Here is a 20,843-nt window from a genome sequence, read left to right as displayed (position 1 = left end):
GGACACCTCAGGATAACTTAATTAGCTCTGCCTATGAGGAAGCTATAGAAGATTATTAAAATGTAATGTCTTTTTTAAAAATTTTATTAATTTACTCATGAGAGACACAGAGAGAGGCAGAGACATAGGCAAAGGGAGAAGCAGGCTCCATGCGGGGAACCCGGTGCAGGACTCGATCCAGGACCCTGGGATCACAGCCTGAGCCAAAAGCAAACACTTGACCACTAAGCCACCCAGGCATCCCTAAAATGTAATGTCTTAATCAACTACTGAAGTCCTCCTGGGGGCAAAAGACAGAAACCTTGACACAGGTGCCTTTTTAAAGGGGTTGAGTTGTGATAGACACCATTCCTGTCCCGAGGCTCTGATACTCAGAGGCATTTCCACGTGTCACAACCTGGTTACTGATGTCCAGCAAGTGTCAAAAAAAGTCTGTTCCTAGTGACACTTCCTATCCTCTGAAGACGCAGCAGTAGTAAAATGCTTTCAACCTTATTCATAGTTGAATACATTTCAGAATTCATGTTTTCATTCCTCTGAGCCTTCTTAAAACTATCATTTTTTTTTTCAAGGACTGAAAGACATGGAATCTCTAAATTTGCAATGACTTTCATGATTGTATACTTTCAATCAATTTTCCAAAGACTGATTAGGAAACCAAATTATAGCATAGGCTTTAAAGGACACTGGTCCCTGTCCCTCCCAGGGTAACCATGCAGGTGAGCTGCCCACTACTCTGCTCACTAATACTTGAGACACCCTCCTAAGAAAACCAAGCCAAGGTGATCACTCAAGCTATGTGGCCAGCCCAGTCCCTTCTAGAAAATATGCTCATGACTCAGTTACTGGGCAAAAGCAAAGGGCTGGTCCTAACTCCGAGACGGAGCCGGCTCTGAGTTAGGATCAGCAGTGTCCGTGGGAAAAGACCACTTGCCAAGCATGTGAGAGGTCCTGTGAGCTGGTGACTGAACAATCAGAGGAGTTCTGAGCGTGCCTCTGATTTGCCGTGTGGCTGGGAAGTCAGCCCCTTTGAGTTTCCTCTTCCCCATCAACATGCCAAAGGTTAGTCATGAGTAGCTCTGACTAGTGGAACATACTTGCTGAGGGTACCTTGTCCAGCCGCCCAGGGCCAAGGACTCCTGCCATTATCACCAGGGCCTAACTACACACGCTCCTGCTCCAAGCTTGGTCCTTGTAGGAGGCTTGGGCAAATTCCTTGTGCAGGTTGCAGGGGGTTAGGGGGGCAGCTACTGAGCTGGTGCTCACAGCCGCCTTATTGCCACCCCCTGAAAAGGTCCTCATCCCAATTCCAAGCAGATAGCCACGTACTATGTAATCACTCTAAGACAAATTCCCACTATTTTCATTATTCTCTCTCAAAAGTCCACACACTCTGGGCAAGAGTAAAAACTAGTACAGAGAGTGAACCCTACAGCCAGGACAAGGCAGAGGCAATGAGGGAATTTCTGGGAGTAGCAACTCTGGCTGGAAATTATGTTGAGGGTTGAGGGTCGAGCCTTTAAATTGATGACACTACATAAGGAAAGTAAACTGGCAAAACACATTTTATGCTGATGACATCATTCTGGCTATGTTTATAGCACACCAGTAAAACCAGTTGGAAAAACAAATATGGAATCAACTTGACTGTCAAAACAACACCAAATTATTGGCTGGCCTGCTAGTTTTCTTCTTTTTAAATAACTGAATCAAATAATTATTTAACTAAATATATTACCTAATTCTTCTGCTAACATGTGATGACCTTAACATTTTTCAATTACTATCAACTCAGTTGCTTATTTATGAATGCTCCATCCCTAGCATTCTCTCCTGTTGTTTCAAATATTCGCTGATAGACTAAAAAAGCACCAAATGACTAGAAGGCATAGAAAAGCTAAACACTGCCTAGTATGTGTTCCTGGTGACAAGGCTAATGTTCTGCTTTAAGCAGCCAAGTATGCTGTTTACATCATTTCCAACTGCCCAACATTTGTGAGGAAACCAAGTTCCCACTTTAAACACGACTGACCTTTGGGCAACATTCAAATGCAACAAATCATAATCTGCTACCCAAACCTCGTAAAAGGGACAAGCCAGAGACCAGGAACAAAGTGGGTCCAGAGAGATGCTGCAGAGCAAACCTAGCACAAAAGAATGCTCCTGCTCAATCTTCCCTTTCTCTCACACACAGTGAGAGTCTTTCATCTCTGAGATTTGCAAACATTGGCTCATAATCCTCACAACATCCTTGTGAGCCAGGCAGGTGGTACAAGTTATGATCCCTCATATTAAAGATGGAAAGATGATAATGATGGTGATAAAAATTGAAGCACATCAAACAGAATCAGCACCATCTCATCAAAAGACCCATGGCTTTCCCAGAAAAAAAAAAAAAAAAAGAAAGAAAGAAAAAAGAAAAAAAAATGGAACAGTTAGAAACTGTCAAATGTATTCTTGTCTATTTTTACTAAGTTTTACGCCTATGCTTAAGGTCCCACTAGTTTTGAAAGTCTAGAGCATAAGGAGTTGAATTGTTACATTGTTCAAAGGGGCAGAGAAGTCTCCTGGGAAATTAGGCATTCTTTTTAAGTGTTTTACTTCTGAAAAACACTAGCAGAGTCAAGAAATGTTCTCTTGATTCCATCTGGTCCCATGGCTGCTCCTTATGCCCCTGAGGAGGAGGTGACATTTAGCCCCCTGGGGGCTGGTGAACGGCCCAGGGAGGAGCTCTGCAGGGGAGAGGCCCCCGGAGAAGCCCGGCTGCCCCGGACGGGAACGTACCCGCGCCCGGGGGGACTGAGAGAGTGGACGCCTGCCCTGCCTTCGGGCCTTAAAAGCCACCGTCAAAGTGACCAGACCTGCACAGACCTGCTCTGGGCCACAGAACGCAAATAAAGTCAAGACTGGGGCTGGGAGAGCGGAGGAGCCCTAGACCGGGCCTGGCGCACTTTCCTGGGGCATGGACGGCGCGTGGCTCCCCGAGAGCTGTCGCTTGTCTCGACACGTCCTCGGCCTCCTGGAAGGAGAGGAGCGCGGCTCCCGCTGCCTCCGCCGCTGCCCTCACAGGTTGGGGCCTGTGACGCGGTCCTGGCTCGCGGGGAGCCCGGGCTCCGGCGTGTGGTTCCGACCGTCGCTTAGGGCGCGCCCTGCTCCCCGAGGGAGCCGCCGCAGCGTCCCCGCCGCGAGCAGGTTTCCAGGCCCCCTCCCCTCCGTCTGCCCCGGAGCCGTGTGTCCGGGTCCCCCTCTCTCCCGCGCCGGGACGCGCCCCCCGGCGCCGCTCACTCCGCCGCCGGGTCCCCGCCCCGCTGCGCCCCGCGCCCCGCGCCCCGCTGCGCCCCCTTCGGAACGGCTTCCACAAGCGGCGCCCCCGTCCCCGCGGAGGGAGGGAAAGGGGTCCGGGGCCCCGGGCGGAGGCCGCGAGGGCGAAGGGCACCGCTTTCCCGGCCGGCGGGGAGCGCGGAGGGGGGAGGGGGCAGGGGGGAGGGCGGGCGGGGGAGAGGGGCGCGGAGCCCGGGACGGGACCGGGGGATGCAGGCGGGACCGAGGAGGTTAAGAACCTGGAGGGGAGGGGAGGGGAGGGGAGGGGAGCTGGGGGCGAGCCGAGGCCGCAGGGCGCGGGAAGAGGAGGCGGGAGGAGGGGCGGGGCCGGGGCCGGGGCCGCAGGGGGACCCGGTAGGAGGCTGCGGAGGGAGGCGGGGGAGGCGGCGCCCCGCGCGCCCTTTCATGTGCCCGCGCCCCGGGCCCCCGCGTCCCCGCCCCGGCCCCGCCCCCGGCCCCGCCCCCGGCCCGCGGCCCGGCCGCCCCGCCGGCGGCGCTCGGGAAATATGAAGAGACGCTGCAGCTGCGGCGGCGGCGGCGGCGGCGGCAACGGCGGCGGCGGACTCGGCAGCTCGGAGCGGCGCGCGCGGCGGGGGCGGCGGCGGCGGCCGGGGCGGGACGCGGAGCGCCCGGGGGCGGCGAGGCCGGGAGGGCGGACAGGCCGGGCCGGGAGCGCGCGCCCCGCAGCCCCCGCGCCGCGCCCCCGGGCATGGGGCGCGCCGTGGCCGCCTGACGCGGGGGCCTGGGCCGGCCGCCGGTGTCCCCCGGGCCGAGGCGTCCCTGGACGGCGGTGGAGATGTCCGGGCCGAGCCGCCTCCTGCTCGCGTACCTGTCCGCGGCCGCGGCCCTCCTGCTCCACGGTGAGTTCCCCGCGCCGCCGGCCGGGGCGTGCTCGCAGGGGTGCGGCGCCCCCGCACGCGCCCACGCACACGCACGCGCCCACGCACACGCCCGCACACACGCCCGCGCCCACGCACGCGCCCACGCACACCCCTACATTTCGGCTCCGACACGCCGCGTCCAGGCCCGGGAAGGCCCCTACGGACGGCCGCGCTTTCCGAGCGCAGACGGTCCCAGGTGTCCGGGCGCGCGGGAGGGGCTGGTGCCGTGGCCCGGCCTGGTGCGCTGCGGGGCGAGCGGGGCGGGCGGAGGAGCAGCCCGCGAGGTGCCGGGCCCACGGGGGCTGGTGCTTGCCGGCCGGGGTGAGGGGCGCTCTCCCACGCGCTCTCCCACGCGCTCTCCCACGCGCACTGGGCGCCGTCGCGAGGAGCAGGGGCTCGGGGGCCAGGGGGTGGGTCATCCCGGGCCGGGCCGGACACCGGCCCCCTTGGTGCTCTCGCTGGACGGTTGTTTCTGGGCGCCGCGCGCCGCCTTTTCTCCGGGGCCCGCGAACCCTTAGCCAGAGGACGTCGGCGCTTTCAGGGAGCTCCAGGACTCGCCGTGGGAACCGCAAGGCCGATGTTGTGATGTTGTGGTAGGTCGGTGTCCGCCCTCGCTCCGGCGGCGGGACGCGCTGTGCCGGCTCGGAAGCCCCGAGCGAACTTTCCCGCGCGGTGGACACCTGCCGTCTGGGCAGAGCCGCTCCGCCGGAGCGTGGCTCTGCGCCCTCCACGCCACCAAACCTCCGGAAGCCCTGCGGGCCCGAGGGCCGGACGAGCACCCTCGAGGACGCCCCGTTTCTGAGCAGGACCCGCAGCGGGGTGGAGCTTCGGGATGCTTGGATGCTCGGTCAGGGCCGCGCGGTGATCCCCCACCCCCACCCCCACCCCACCAGCCCTACAACCTAGGAAGGCAGGAGCCATGAACCCCGCAGCTCTACCCGAGTGGCTCTTTTCTGGGGGGTCCTGCTCCAGGACAGACGTCTCCAGCCCTGTGGGCCCTGCTGAGGTGTCCGGTGGGGCCAGACCTGCCTGAATTGCCAGGGTGTGTACACGGAGCCCCAGTGATCCCAGACTTTAAAACTTAGGATGGAAGGCTTGCAGTTTGAGGGCCAAGGAGAGAAGGTATAATTATAGGGTTGCACTCCCAGGCCCATCTGCTTAGAATTACAGAGCAGTTTTAATCTTTGGCTGAAACATGAAACAAATCAGAGCCAATGAACAGATCAAACAGCAGCTGCCACATGCACCAGAAGAAAGAGGGTGAGAGAGATGAAACAGAGAAAATTGTCCCCTTAAAAAAAATCTGTTGTGATATCTGCGAACAAAAATGGCAGTAGGGTCAAATGACTTTAAAATGAGAAATGACTTGGAAGTTTGGCATAAGCAGGATCGTTTTCTGCGTGTTGGACTACAAAAGTGGTCCTCAGATGGGCAGCTTGGAGAAGCTTATTATGAACTTTTTCTCCCTCTTTTCAGAAGTGGGTGTTGTGATTATACTTCCTACCCTGCCCGCCAGGCCACGCTGGGATAGTGACTAATAGTTGGTAAGAAAAGGCCAGTATATCCTTGTGAGCATAGCTATCTGCATCTCCAAATTTGAGTCTGTGCTGGCCTGAACTTCTTGGGATGAGAGATTTACCCAGACCCTGTTGTGCTGGGAGGGAGGAAGGAAGGGGGCAGTATACCCCAAGGTAGGGGTGGGAGGCAGGCCCCATGCACAGGTGTATGTGCCTGTGTGGCGAAGAGAATATAAGATAAAAAAGGTGTTTGCAAATTTTAATTGAATGACATGGATACCCTGCAAAAAATTTATCCAGTTTCAAAGTGAATCTGCAATGGCAACATTATTAACACTGAAGTTGCTCAAAGACCAGTTTGGATCCTGCAGGGAGTGTTGGACTGGAGCACAAAAAATAAACAGATGGAATGGTTGTTCAGTGTATAAGTCCTTGAGATTTAAGAAAGGCTTGTCATAATTCATTAGGATAATGTAAAACACTAGGAAAGAATTGAGTATTCTCATGTTCCTCTTTTTCCTCCTGATATTCCCCAATTGAAGTAATTTTAACTCAGTGTTAATCATCTTAACCCAAGAGAATGGCTTGAGGACTGTGTTCTACTCTAGAGTTGGGGGGTTTACAAGCATGTAAAAATTCTGTAATGACAGACAAGCTTGATCATATATTTTAATGGTTATGAGTCTAAAAGAGAGTACCTGAAATCTTCTTAGAATGGCTTAATCCTGGTATCAGGATTTTTTTTTCCCTGATGCCGAGGCATCTTGTATTGCCAAACATAGGATATTATTTGTCTATTTATGGTAGCAATTACCAGGCAACAACACACTTTCTGGGGTTAGGAATGTATTTGTGACAAATTTTAATAAATGTAGTTTTGGACATCATTTATAGATTGTTGCACTAGCAAGCCACATTAATAAGACTAAAAAGTGCACAAGGCCTTCATGAAGAGTCTTTGTAAGGATGCTATAGAAACTATGATATTTGGTCTCCAGCCTTTGCTGTTTGTTGGTTACTTTCATTTCAACTCACTGCAAGTCATAAATCACCCCTATGTCCTGCTGGTGAGTAAATTAGGCTCTGGCTGGATTTGAACCTGTTGTTTGTTTTTGCTGTTTTTCAAAACTGTAAATGTAGAGCAAGACTCAAGTTCAAAATTTAATGGCATAAAAGTATACGTGTCAATTTTACTTTCGTCTCCTTCAACTTCTGAAAACAATTGCATTTCTTAATCCAAATAAAACCTATTGAATGTCACAGAGGTATGCAGCTGGAAGATGTCCATTATCACTGTTTTCTTTGCTTAGATGAAAAGCCACAAAAATCATTCGGCTCCAGAAACACAGATTAGCATGAGGTATTCCAGAATAAGTGGTGCTTTAATGCTCAGCAAAGTGCTGACCTTCTTTGCTAATGGAAACATTTAAGTTTTGGAACTGATGCTGGGGGAGATGTTCTACTCCTCCCCCCACCCCCCCACCCCCGCCAGTGCAGTTTACTTGTGTAGAACTCGTTGACTTTTCTGAAAGGAGAAGGTACTTTTGAGCTATTCCTTTTCATTCAAGCATTTCTAGCAAAACGTTAAAAAAAAAAAAAAAAACTGTAGATTTCCAAATGAGAGCTTACCCAACAAAATCAGAGGAAACACTTAAATAGGGTAAATTACGAATCTTTGAAATACTGTTGTACTGAAGACAGTTTTTGTAACCAAGTAAACAACATGTTTCCCCGTACCCTTTCCCCCTTGGTCATAAAGTGAAATCTTGAAAAGAAATATGACTCATTGGTACATAAGCAGGGAGCAAGGGTCTTAGATGTTAAATATTCTCTTGCGAAATCAATTGACTTGCTTCAAACATGTGGCTGGGCAGATCTATAAGAGTCACGTTCACTCTTTTTCTCCCCAAATGAGAAAAGAACTAAACCTTAAGTGGATGATATGACTGTGTAATTACATACTGTTTAGGGACACTCTGATGGCAACTATACTCAAAGTGAAGCATGAGACATTTAAGACTAGAAGCACAAAAAGATAGGTTAGTGATTTTATACATCTGCTGAAAGCTCACTAGCAGGACATGCCTTCAACGGACGCTGGTGTATAGTGTTGAAGTGATGAAACTGCCATCATTGTCCATGCACATCTTCTCACATGTGTCAAGATGTCATGCGTACAGGTCCTTGTTTGGTTCTAATTTGGGAATAGAATTATTCTGGAAAGTCACGAGACAGGAATCGAGGCTCGAGAAATAATGTGGTGTCACCCTAAAATTATTAAGGGTATTCTGTTCCATAAGGGTTTTGCAGTTTTATTCATTCAGCAGGTACATTTATGAGGCCCTACTGTGTGCCAAGTACCACTGCATGCCAGGGACAGGAGCTGTGAGGAGGCGCATGCCCCCTCTCCTGCAGAGTCCCAGAGAATATCGAGGGGTGCAGAAGCTTGTTGCCGAGCCCCTGAGCTGGGAGGATGGCGTGCTCTGTGTGACTGCAGTACTTTCTCTGCTGAGAATCCCACCAACCCCACGCACACCATGCACACACACACCATGCATGCACGCACGTGCACACGACCATGCTAAAGAGCATGGCTGTGGCCTCAGCAGTCAGCTACAGACGCAACATGCATATTGTATAGTTTGTGGCTCAACCCCACTGTCTAGCCTGGGGACCATGGCTTTAGAAAGAAAATGACATAGAAAATTACCTCATTTTCAGCTACGGTTGAATGGGGCCAAGAATTTGAAATCTTGACTTTATTGTATTTCTCATAAAGGGAAAAATATTTTTAGATAAAAAGGTTTGAAGAGTGGTGAAAGCAGCTCTTCTAGCTTTTACCTCAAAAAACAAATTGGAAATAAAAATAAGAGCTTCGTAGGCATAGCTGCCCACATGGTAGTAAAATCCAGTTTGTCTGCAATGCATACAAGTTATTATTCCAGCACATGGAAAGCTGTGCTGGAGTTTATCTAGCAGAATCCATGGTAAAGCATACATTTACAGTAATGACTGCTTATTTAATTGGGCAGGGCAATTTCATGGCTAAGTAATTACCTGCATTTAATCTAATCAGTCACATTTTATCTGTTTTGGGTTTTTACATATCATACCAGTTCTAACTTGAGAATACGTTCTCATTCTGATTATCCAAGTAATACATGTCACATTATTTAAAACAGAAGCCTGTGAAATGAGCAAGATCATTCAGGATCCCCTACCCAGAGACAACCATTGCTGATATTTTTACATTATGTTTATTTAGCCATTTTGGATTTTTTTTTAAAAGCATTGAACTACATATTATAGAGACTGACCTGATCAAAGATTCAGTCCCAAGAGTGCTTGAAAATTGTCTCTTCCCTCACTAATTTTCCATTTTATTACACATAAAATGGTTTGGAGCTTTTGGTTCTCAATCTTGATGGGCAGGTGAGAATATAGCTGGAATATAGCTAGATAATTCAAAAATTTTAAAACTTTTTTAAAAATGGTATATGCATGAGAGAGAACCTCACACGTAGTAGGCACTCAGCTAGTTGGTGAATGAGTGAATATTGACTTTCAAAAGGCAAGTAGTCACTGCTCTGTCTGCATATTCCCCCACCCTTCACTGTTCTGTTTCATCCCTCCCTGTCCTTGGGTTGGTTGCTTCCTGAAAACACGGTGGGTTGAGGAGTAAGCTTTGCTGCAGATGGCTGTAGCAGAGTAGTATATTCATTCCCTTTGACAACTAACTGTGCTAAGGACTGCTTTCTGAATGCACAGTCTGGTGAATTCAGTTGTGTCAACAGTCATCTGGTCACAGGGCTTTGTATTTAGGATGTAAATCTCTGTATAAATGGTCAACCCTATGCTTCCTTTCATTTCAGGGATTCTGGGTTTTGTTTTGTTTTTTATTGGTATCTTTGAGAGTTCTCAGTCTCTGAACAGTAGACTACTGCAATTATGATAGTGGTTAAGGTCACTGTGCAGTCATTTTGAACTTCTGTTACAGGATGTCTTATTCCCTGGGAGTTAATCACTCGCACGTGCACACACGCACACACATGCATACGCGTGAATAAACCATCCAGAGCTCTAGGATCTCATTTAGTTCTCTAGAAGTGGTAATCTAGAGAATTATACCCTAAACCCTTCAGGAATTAATTTTCATTTACAACAGGTAAATAATTTCCTTCCAAAGTCTACTATTTTCTGCCACACTTACTTGAAAGGAATACCCACTTGTCATAATTTTATCTGAGCCCAGGCTATGAGACCCCCAGTGTTGGAGACCATTTTATGGTAAAGTCATTTTCCCGATTCAGAACTCTGCTGGATACGGAACAGTGCTATGAAGAGCTTCCAGTTCAGTTGGTATCTTTTGACTGACAGCTTATATAACACTTCACATTAAAGAGTACTTCTATAAAAGAAAGAAGTGGTTCTAAAGAATGGTTCTCCATTTGTAACTTTCTACACCCAGGTAGTAACTGGCATTTGATAAATGAGATCACATATGTATAAAGTAGATTGTAAAGTGTTACACAAACTTTATTATTACTAGTATTATAATTTTTACTTTTATGCAGGTAAAAGGCATGTACGTAATTGGATGAACTACCAAAGCCACCTTGAGGACTAAATTTTCATTTACTTTCCTACTGTATAGTTGTTTTTTAAGACTTTGAGATCCTCTTTTCCTTGGATTCATTTATAGCAAAATCTTGATAAATGAGAACCCAATTTACTAGTCTTCTCAATTATAATATCTAGATCTATAATCTATAATATCCAAATCTATAATATCCAAAATATCTAGAATCCTCAGTTAACCAAATGTCGATGTTATTTGTGCCTATGCTCCCACACACAGCCTTCCTCATTCTGGATACAGGGACTCTATGCGGCCCCTATAGGTACCAGTGTTCCTGATAATGACCTTGAACCACTTTGAGAACCTGAACCATCAAAGAACGCCCATAAATGTCAACTGCATTCAACATACAATGGCAGAATTTTCAGCAATGAGCTATTGTGACTAGTCGACATGTCCAGTTAACATAGGTAGTCCAATTACTTGGAGGTTTTAAAAAGTGATTACATATAACAAGCAAATTTATTATGAATAATAGGGATACTCAGACAGCAACTATTCTAATAGTCACCACCCCTGAGTATTGCATTGCTAAGTACCAGGATGATGGATTTCCACAATTTAAGATTAAGATATATAAATATTTTGCACAAGTTTCTTTTCAGATGTAGTGCTAAATTAGTATAAGTTCTACTTTCCTTTCTCTCTCGCTTCCTCCCTCCCTCTTTCCTTTCTTTGGCTATAACTTCCTGTATACCTTCTCCACAACATTCAGAAGATGGTCAGGACAGAAAACTCAGAGGCTATAAGAGAGATTTACTGCTATTTGTTCAGATTGTTCCCATCTCATCTCTTCCTCATTTATTCAGGCAAAAATGATATACTGAACCATCATCATAGAAGCTTCAAGATGGATCTTCCTGTATCCCATCTGCTTCCCATGCCTCCAAAAATGGGAAAATCGGTCTTCCCCAAAAGGAATTCTATTGTGCTGTTACATTGCTTAAAATCTTTTAGGGATTCCCTGGGTGGCTCAGCGGTTTAGCGCCTGCCTTCAGCCCAGGGTGTGATCCTGGAGTCCCGGGATCGAATCTCACATAGGGCTCCCTGCATGGAGCCTGCTTCTCCCTCTGCCTGTGTCTCTGCCTCTCTCTCTCTCTCTCTCTCTCTCTCTCTCTCTCTATCTCTCATAAATAAAATCTTAAAAAAAAAAATCTTTTTTTTTTTTTTAAAGATTTTATTTATTTATTCTTGAGAGATAGAAGGAGAGACAGAGCCAGAGACACAGGCAGAGGGAGAAGCAGGCTCCATGCACTGGGAGCCCGACGTGGGATTCGATCCCGGGTCTCCAGGATCGCGCCCTGGGCCAAAGGCAGGCGCCAAACCGCTGCGCCACCCAGGGATCCCTTAAAAAAAAAAATCTTTTGCTAGTTTCTCTTTGCCTTTCCAGTGAAATGCACTCAGTATGATTCATGGCACTCCTGATTGTGGTCCTGCCTCTCTTCTTCTGTTCCTCTGTTGTGAACCACCCTATGATCCCTCCTCCCTGAGCCCAGCCCCAGTTCCTCCTATATGAACCCTTCCTGTCCACCTGTTTATGTTGGATATGCTGTATACTCTGCCTAAACCACTTCCATTCAGTGTTCCAGGCATGGTTGGCCTTCCATGAATCCTTGTAGGATAAATTCAGAGCCTGCTCTTTCTGTCCTATCAGTCCCTCTACAAACCCACTTGGGATCTGGTGTCCAGCCCATTGGATACTCCCTCAGGGCATAATGTTTGTAGCTTCCATACTTAGACTAGATCCTTGTCCTTCAGAACTTTTCTGATGGTTTGAATGAGTTGCTAGTTTCAGGCCCAAATTGGAGTTGATGTACTCTGAGTGGCACAGTGAACACAGAGGTCCCTGGGTTGACCAGAAGTCTAAGGCTGTTCTCCCTGGAGGGCACAGGATGGCTAATCCTGAGACATAAGTCTTAGGGATAAGGAAAGCTGTTCAACTTGCCCCTTCTTGCAGCTAGACCTGATGCTTCAAATGACCTTTTAATTCTAAGCCATTTAATAGAAGTAGCACTCATGAGAAGGTCAACTGGAGCTTCCACACAAGACAAGCCAAGTAAATATTGGAGACTACTGTTGGCGGTTGACTGCAGACCTGAGACAGTTTGTCCGACCGTACAGCAGTTCCTGCTTTCACATGACCCATTTAATTTTGCTACCTAAGAGTAAGGTGGTGGGTACTTCAAAGGGCAAAGATAGAAAGAGAACAATCCTATTTTTTCTACCCTAAAAATATAGTAGCAGCCTCGTGTGCAAACCATAACTCACTGTATGCTGAGGAGCCATGCTTACTATAGAGTTCTTCTCCACCTGGCTGCTCATGCTGCTGATCTTCTGCACTGAGCCTTATCAGGTCTCTAATTTTTGCTTATTGTCTGATAAGAGTGATGGCCAAGTGGAGATTTGTCTCTAGAAACCCAAGTGATGTAATGATCTTTTGCCTCTTTCTAAATGATTGCCATATTGGTGGTTCTGATTGTGGGATTTTATTTCTTCCACCCCTGGTTAAAAAGCATCACTATGGGCTCCCTTCCTCTGTGAATGGCTTTCTGAATGACCCATGCAGATTCTGACCACCACTCCCTCTTCCTCTGCCTTTGAACTCCCAGCTTCCTTCCCAGAAACCTCCTTCATCATCTCCACCCTTGTTCTTTGACATCCAGGCCAATGAATCCTTGCGAGCCTCAAGGTCAGAAAAACTTATCTTCATTCTTCTTCATGCTTCCAGCTCCTAAAATATACAAAGTAAGAGTGAATAGGTATTTGTTAAACTGAGTAGAACTTGTCAACAACCACAGAGCCTGGTGCTTTGGGTTCCACCCTCTTCTGTATCAGGATCTCCAGTTAACTGTTGGGGAGCCCTGTATCTTTCTTTACTCTGAGCACTCTGTCCTGCTCAGAGCTCAGAGAGAGCCTGGCTCGAGAGAGCCTGGCTCTGGACAACTTTCCCATTATTTTAACTTGCTGTTAGGAAGGATTTTCTGAAGGCAGTCTAAAAGCCTGATCATTATTTAAAATAATAACACGTTTAATGAGAACTGTGTGTCTGTGCTAACGAAGACAGGCTCAGTGAATCCTGAGACCAACCCTAAGAGATAGGTAATGTTATCCCCTCTTTGCAAATGAGTAGATGGAAGCTTGAAGAGGTTGAGTCATTTGCTTAAGATCACCATGCTAATGGTGTGTTTCATCAATTGGAAGATACAGCTTTTTTCCTATTTTAAGATCTCTGCATTGGATGTGCATTTTAGGGTTGATGGGGGTCCCAGCCCCGGTGAGCTTCCCTGATACAGTCTTAGCCTGTGTGAACCTGGCCACAACAGCTCCTACAGTCATCACGTCACTTCTTTTATGTTTCTCCTTGTTACTCCATGTCGATGGATTAGTTGCAAATAGGTCTGTTTTGAAAATAGAGTAAATGTTTGAGCCACGCGTGCTTGGTTATTTTCTCCATTACCCACTTATAAATTACACTCTTCAGAATCAGTGTGGCCTTGTAACAGAGCAGTGGAGTGTTAATTTGACATCAGTGAGGAAAATGTTTATCACTGGAACAATAAACTGCGATTCCATATTTTCTCACATAGCAACAATCAGTTACATAGAAAGGATGATACCCATAGAAAGATGTGGCTCCTGGGGGGCTCAGTAGGTTAAGCATCTGTCTTCCGCTCAGGTCATGATTCCAGAGTCCTGGAATCTAGCCCCACATGGGGCTCCCTGCTCAAGCGGGGAGTCCGCTTCTCCCTCTTCCTTATGCCCTCCCCCCTCACCTCACTCCGGCTCTCTCTCTATATAAATATATACGATCTTAAAAAAAAAAAAAAAAGATGAGGCCGTGTTTGTTTGCTATTGAGATACAGGCAAAACAAACACTTGTCACAGGTGAAGCATTGCAACTGAAGGCAAGAAACATTGTCAAATCTCCTTGAACAGATAAAAGCAAGAGAGAGCAGTAGGGCATTGCTGTGCAGGATTCAGTGGTATCTCAGGACTGTTGTTCAAGCATGGTGTCATCGTTGAACTGCGAGTGTTTTTGTCACTGGTACTAAAATAATGATGCATCTTAACAATCCTTGAAGTCTTGGATTCGATGAAATCCTTTAAGTGGCAGATCCAGTTTCAGACTCAGGCAGCCTAGCTCCAGAGCCTTGCCTATATCCACTATCCTTCCAGCTTTTATTATCTTTACGGGAAAGCAGTTCCAGGGTGTAAAGGAGTTTACAAATCAATTTTCAGAACATAGCTTGATTGATAGTGAGATAATGGTCCTTTACCACCTGTTAGTGTCACATTTAAAGCAGAATCTTCCCCAACCCCCAGCGCTTCATAAGTTGAATTAAAATCTATCTTGTTAGCCACATTGTAATTGGTCACACAGTCATTGACCTATTAGACGGCAAGCTGTGATATCTTTCATTGCTTGATCCCCTAACTGAGGATTCAGGAACTGCCTCCCATCATCAAGATAATTACAACTCTTGGGATTGGTGGAGGTACAGTCCATAGTACCCCCTCTCCCTTCTCTAGTTCAGAGCCAACTGAGAGATCCAGAGTCCTCAGACAAATGGGGATGAAAACATGAGAACTGTGATAACTACTCAATCAGAAGACACAGTATAGACAGATGTCCACGGTGGGGTTGCTAATAGTTCACCCCTGAATTTTTCAGACTTTCCACCTGGCCTAGTGCCACAGCCAAACAACTAATGGGTCAGGGCCCTTACTACATGGCAGGGGTAGGCACTGATCCAAATCCATGTGCAGTTGGCCCTTGAGCAACATAGTTTAAACTGTGTGAGTCTACTTATTTAAATGTGGATTTTTTTTTTTTATAAAGACAGCACAGTACTGTAAGTGTATTTATTTTTCCTTATAATTTTCTTGATAACATTTTCTTTATCCTAGCTTACTTTATTGTGAGAATACAATATATAACACATATAACACATTGTTCAAGGGCGAACTATATTTTGAAAAGAGGCCAGTTTGGCAGAGAGAACTCAATGGCATAGTCATGCACGCCTGTTTCCAACTTGCACACAGCTTCACTGGGGAAGGTTGAATGAGGGATGGGGAGAGAATACCTAGAAATGTCACTCTTCCTCCATGGAAGCAGGGGCCACTGGAAGGAAGGGCCTCACTGAACCACTGTGAGCACCACCACCACCAGATGTGGATTTTGGAGATTTAACATTTCTCTCATTTTTGCTGGGGTCCAAAGCACCTGGCTGGGCTAAACAGGGTTGGTGGTGAGGTTGCATTTCATGTGAATGATCCCTCATAAGTCCTGGCTTCTCTATGAAGTTAATTAGGTGTTGATTACAAAATATTTAACTACCTCTTCATAGGTAGCATTCTGATGGGTGTATTTTATTAATTCTGTGTATATTTTTATTTTATTTTTTGTATGTCTAGTGTTTTTTGGTTTTGAGCTTTCTTTTTGTTTTGGGGTTTGTTTTGGGGTTTTTGTTTTGTTTTGTTTTTACTAACACAGTACAGATTATTTAATAGGTCCACAATAGAGGTGTGTTGATGTGATAATTACTTCAGGAGTGAATCTTCAAGAAAACAGTAGGCTTTCAGATTACAACTCCATTTGTTGGTGTTATGCTTTATTCTGAACACGGGCTGGTGGTTATTTTGCATGTTTAAGTATCTGTCGACCTAAACTGCTTATACTGAAGATGAAGTTATTCCTGATATTCCTTTATCTGTGGAAAATAAAAATAGGCTTCTTGTAGTTATTCTTTTTTTTTCTTTCTTGTAGTTCTTAATTGAGAACCCTATATTAGCAATGACTTTGTGGGTGTGAGAGGCTGGAGTGGGAAAGGGATTGGGGGAATGTGTCCCACACATACCCCGCTGGAGGGGGGCGGTCTGTGACTTGCACACACACACCCCCCCCCCCCATGGGCAGCCCTGTAGAGGGTGGCCATCCAGCGATGAAGAGAACCAGAAGATGCGTGGCTTGGTAGGAGCAGATGTCAGTTAGTCCTCCAAGTTGTTCCTGAGCCTCCTCCATTCCCTCAGAATTCCCCTTCCACCGAGGCTGGTCCCCGTGCTCCCCCCCACCCCCAGATGTGCCACTGCATGAGCCCATCCTTCCTGCTGACTCCTTTCTTACACCTCCCTTGGGTGACTTTGGAACAATGTTCATTTGTCTCTTCGTAACATTCATCAGTCTGCACTGTAAGCTCTCCCCTGGATGCGCCACCTGATTTTCCATTTCACAGATGCGGGGATTGGAGCTCAGGCTTTGCCAGGAGATAGCCAAGAGATCTCCCGAGAGACAAGTTGTCTCTGTGGGTCTCGGCTTTCTACCCTGGGAAGTGGTCTCCCGGGACACGGGATGTGTCCCTTTGAGATGTGAACTACTGGAGAGCAGAGACAGTGATACACCCATGGGGTAGGAGTGCATTTCCCATTTGTGGTGATTCCTTGCCAAGGAGGCAGCCCCTCAGCCCCACTCCTGTCTGCCCCGAGCTCTCCTTTCAGCGAACTTCCCGCTTTTCTTCCAGGGCTGGGAGAGGGTTCAGCCCTCCTTCATCCAGACAGCAGATCCCATCCCAGGTCCTTAGAGAAAAGCGCCTGGCGGGCTTTCAAGGAATCACAGTGCCATCACATGCTCAAACATCTCCACAATGGTGCAAGGATCACCGTGCAGATGCCACCAGCTATTGAGGGCCACTGGGTGTCCACCGGGTAAGAGGGCCGGGACCAGACCTGGGCCGGGTGGGAGGGGAAGGCAGGGGAAGGCCTTCCTTGAGGCTCCTCGGATGCTCAGAGACTGTATCCTCTCTGCAATGGTCCGGGTGTTATCTAAGTTCTAACTAAATGCCGAGCAACACTTTGAAACTCTGGTTGGGAAAGAAACCGAGCTAAAGACTGTAGAAATGTTAGCTAAAGCAAAGATGCCTACCACTGTTAACCACAGGCGGGGAGTGAATGGGTCCTTGTTTACCGAAGTCTGCTGGACCACTGGTGTATAAAAAGAAGCCATTAGCAAGTGAAATTAGGAGTCTGTGTTTCACCAACCCTGAAACATAACTTGCAAGCTTCTGAGGATCTGAATATTCTAGCCATATTCTGGTAATTTAATATATGGCTTCAGGGTTCTAAGAGTAAGTGAAAAGGTACTCAAGCTACCTCTACTAGCAAGGGCATAGTTCTTGGACTCATTTTCAGGCTACAGAGCTGAGATTTATCCCAGTTTGAGCTCTGGCTTATCTTCCAATAGAGCTTTTAAAAATAGCCTAGAGGCAAACCTGTGATTTTTTTTTTCCCCTACCCATTAAACTGTTGAGATTTAACAAGGCTCACTCTGGGATCTGATCACTTCTCCAGGTACCTTGGGAAGGGATCAAATGCACACAGAAAAGAGAAGAGAAAGGAATTTTTATAAGATGTTGAAGACCCAGAGGTTTTTTTTTTTTTTTCTAAAGATGTGGTTTCGTAAAATAACCGTGTGATAAATATTTACACAATCTTAATATGATGTACTTTTAATTAATTTATCATTTTATTCAAACAAATATTTATTGAGTGTACAAATATTTACGGTGTGCCTAGCACTGTTCTAGATTTTGTGTATATAGCAGTGAACAAAACAAGACATGGTCCCTGTCTTCAGGAATTTTACAAATAAACATACAAAGAAGTACTATGAAGAGGGGAAAAAAACAACAGGTGCTCAAGGAGAATACCAGGGCCTTATTTTAGGATGAGGGTGGGGTCCTTACCAAAGGAAAGGACACTTGAACTGGGATGCCCTTAGCTGTGCGAAGACCCAGGGAAGAACTTTCCATCTGGAAGAACTGGGAAAGACTGGGTTGGAGAAACAACTGATCCAGAGCCCTTGTAGTCAGGGTATAGTAAACCCAGGTGTAGTGATCTGGGAGGGGCAGCTCCAGATGAGGCTGTTGGGGTGGGGAGGGTCAGCTCCAGGGCAGGTCTGGCCAGATTGGAGTTAGATCTGAGAGAACTAGAAAGTCATCGAAGAGTTTGCAGCAAGGACAATGCTTAAGACATGAGTCAGCTTTTGCACAAGGCACTCTGGCTGCTGTGCAGCAAACAGGTGGTAGAAAAAGGGAGAATGACCAATTAAAAGATGGTTACAACATGTGCATCTAGAGGTGATGAGGCCTAGGCGAGGGGGGTGGCCGGCCCAGTGGAGTGTGTGAGGACTTGAGATATGTTGAGTCCTGAGGCCAAGCAGCACACTTACAGTGCCCTTATAAACAGACCACAATGACCACTCACGCTGGACGAGGCCTTCTTCAGAAGGGGAGGACCTCTGTGGCTCCTCTGACAGACCACAGGGCCCAGGGTTCCCCTGAGTGCCTTCTGTGCATGTGCCCTCATTGGACTTCCACTGACAGCCTTTCCCAGAGGTGCCCTCTTGGAGTAATGTTTACCTTGTACCAGTGTGTTAAGGGAAAAATGGAAATGTCAGTGATTTTGAGAGTAATAGGCCTTTGGGATTTCAGCTCCACTGCTTCATTTAGCAATGCTGAGTCTGCTCAAATCATATTGTCAATAATAGATAGTAAATATTATATATGTGGCACATGTGTATATTATATATTCTATTGAGTTCTGATATTATATAGTTATATATTTATCACAGACTCAAGCAGAGTTATAAGGCCAAACCTGATGGATGTAAGTCATGATATAACTGAGATTAGCATCTAGTGGAGAGTTACAGAGGTCGGATTCATTGGCCGATGTGTTGAAGAAACCCTCTGGCGTTTCCCTGGTGCTAGCTGTGCTGCACAGCTAGGAACTGGCCATGGGTAGGGCAGTGATCAATTCCTGTCAACCATTTGTGCCCTGTAGATCTAGTCCAAGTATCTCTGGCCTACGAATCTAGCATTTATCTAAAGCCACAGCAAAAAAACATTTTGTTGTCATTTTGTCAGTCAGCATAAACAAAAGGAGCCCTTACTTCTGTTACGTTAGCTTTGCTTTCACTAATGGACTCTTTTTCCCAGTAGAGGGAAAATTAATTTTCAGTAGATGGGAGGGTGAATTTCTAATTGCCCCTAAGTGACTTCTCCCCAGACTAGATTCCATTTCAGGATGACAGACATCCAGCACCTGTCTGCTCTAGACAAGGTCCATAGAAGAGAAGTGTTCAGGAAATCATCTAGTCTTGGACTAGCCTAAGGAGACTTCCTTCATAGGCCAGCACTACTCTCTTCTCTCTTCCCACTGGAAAGAGAGACGCTTACTTCCCTGGAGTTAGGCCCCCAGGTGGAAGTGAGAAGGGCAGGTTTGGGCTCCCTTAGCTTGTTCATACAATGAATAAGGACTGTGGTGTAGAGAGACTAGGAACACAGCCCGGAGCCAGACTGTCTGGTTTCTCCTAGGTGCTTATGCGGCCCGGGGCACCTTCCCTAATCCCTCATGCCTCGGTTTCTCCAGCTGTAAAATGGAACCATGGAGTTTGCAGCGAGGATTCAATAAGTGATAGGCACAAGAGCGGCAGCTCAGAGTGAACATTTGTTGCTATGGCCATAATTTCTTGACACTGCCACGAATCTCTTCCTATGCCTTCTCCTTTCCTCCTTCAGCTGTGAGGTGAGGTCAGGCCCAGAGTTCATCACGCGGTCCTACAGATTTTACCATAATAACACCTTCAAGGCCTACCAGTTCTATTATGGTGGCAACCGGTGCACGAGCCCCACCTACACGCTGGTCATCCGGGGCAAGGTCCGCCTGCGCCAGGCCTCCTGGATCATCCGCGGGGGCACGGAGGCTGACTACCAGCTGCACAACGTGCAGGTGGTCTGCCACACGGAGGCCGTGGCCGAGAGGCTGAGCCAGCGGGTGAACCGCACGTGCCCGGGGTTCGTGCCCGCTGGGGGCCCGTGGCTGCAGGACGTGCCCTATGACCTGTGGCGGGCAGAGAACGGTTGTGAGTGCACGAAGGCCGTGAACTTCGCCATGCACGAGCTGCAGCTCATCCGCGTGGAGAAGCAGTACCTGCAGCACAACCTGGACCGCCTGGTGGAGGAGCTCTTCCTTGGGGACATCCACACCGACGCCTCGCAGAGGATGTTCTACCGGCCGTCCAGTTACCAGCCGCCCCTGCAGAATGCCAAGGTAGCCCGCAGCTCTCTACTCAGGGCCCAAGTAAGATGAGTGACCCAAGGGGAGGTTCATGGGTGCGGTCAAAGGGACCCAGGAAGCCCCATGCATCAAGGTGCAGAGGTGGGGGCTGCCCAGGGAGGGACCTGACAGCGGGGTGGGGGTGGGGGCTCTGGTTTTCCTAATGACCTACGTTGTGGCCTTGGGCGGTGGTTCCAGAAGGTTCCTAAGGCTCTTCTCAGCTCTAACTCTCCACCAACATCACCTTTGATCTCAGAGGAAATTACAAAGGAAATTTGGAGATGTCATAGCCACACGTGAAAGGGATGTCACAATAGCAATGATCCCAGCCTTGGAGGAGGTGGAGAGGTGCCTGAGGGGAAGGGGGTG

At 47.6% G+C, this 20,843-nt stretch overlaps 1 protein-coding gene across 5 annotated transcripts in view; it reads left to right on the top strand.

Moving 5' to 3' along the window:
• The first annotated feature begins 2,615 nt into the window (after positions 1 to 2,615).
• APCDD1 (APC down-regulated 1) overlaps positions 2,616 to 20,843 on the top strand; it is a 33,174-nt gene continuing 14,946 nt past the window's right edge. Inside the window, exons 1-3 of one of the 5 annotated variants that reach the window (XM_072734872.1) lie at positions 2,616 to 3,069; positions 16,880 to 17,063; positions 19,937 to 20,468. In XM_072734872.1, coding sequence (XP_072590973.1) covers positions 16,984 to 17,063; positions 19,937 to 20,468 — 612 coding nt within the window. In that variant the 5' untranslated portion in view covers positions 2,616 to 3,069; positions 16,880 to 16,983. Of the gene's footprint in view, positions 3,070 to 3,983; positions 4,182 to 4,530; positions 5,050 to 13,854; positions 16,768 to 16,879; positions 17,064 to 19,936; positions 20,469 to 20,843 lie in introns of those variants that run through there. The other 4 variants (XM_072734870.1, XM_072734871.1, XM_026005959.2 and 1 more) reach the window with 4 other exon arrangements.

This window comes from Vulpes vulpes, chromosome 13 (genome assembly GCF_048418805.1).
Source record: "Vulpes vulpes isolate BD-2025 chromosome 13, VulVul3, whole genome shotgun sequence".
NCBI lineage: Eukaryota > Metazoa > Chordata > Mammalia > Carnivora > Canidae > Vulpes > Vulpes vulpes.
This window is presented reverse-complemented; position numbering and strand designations above follow the sequence as displayed.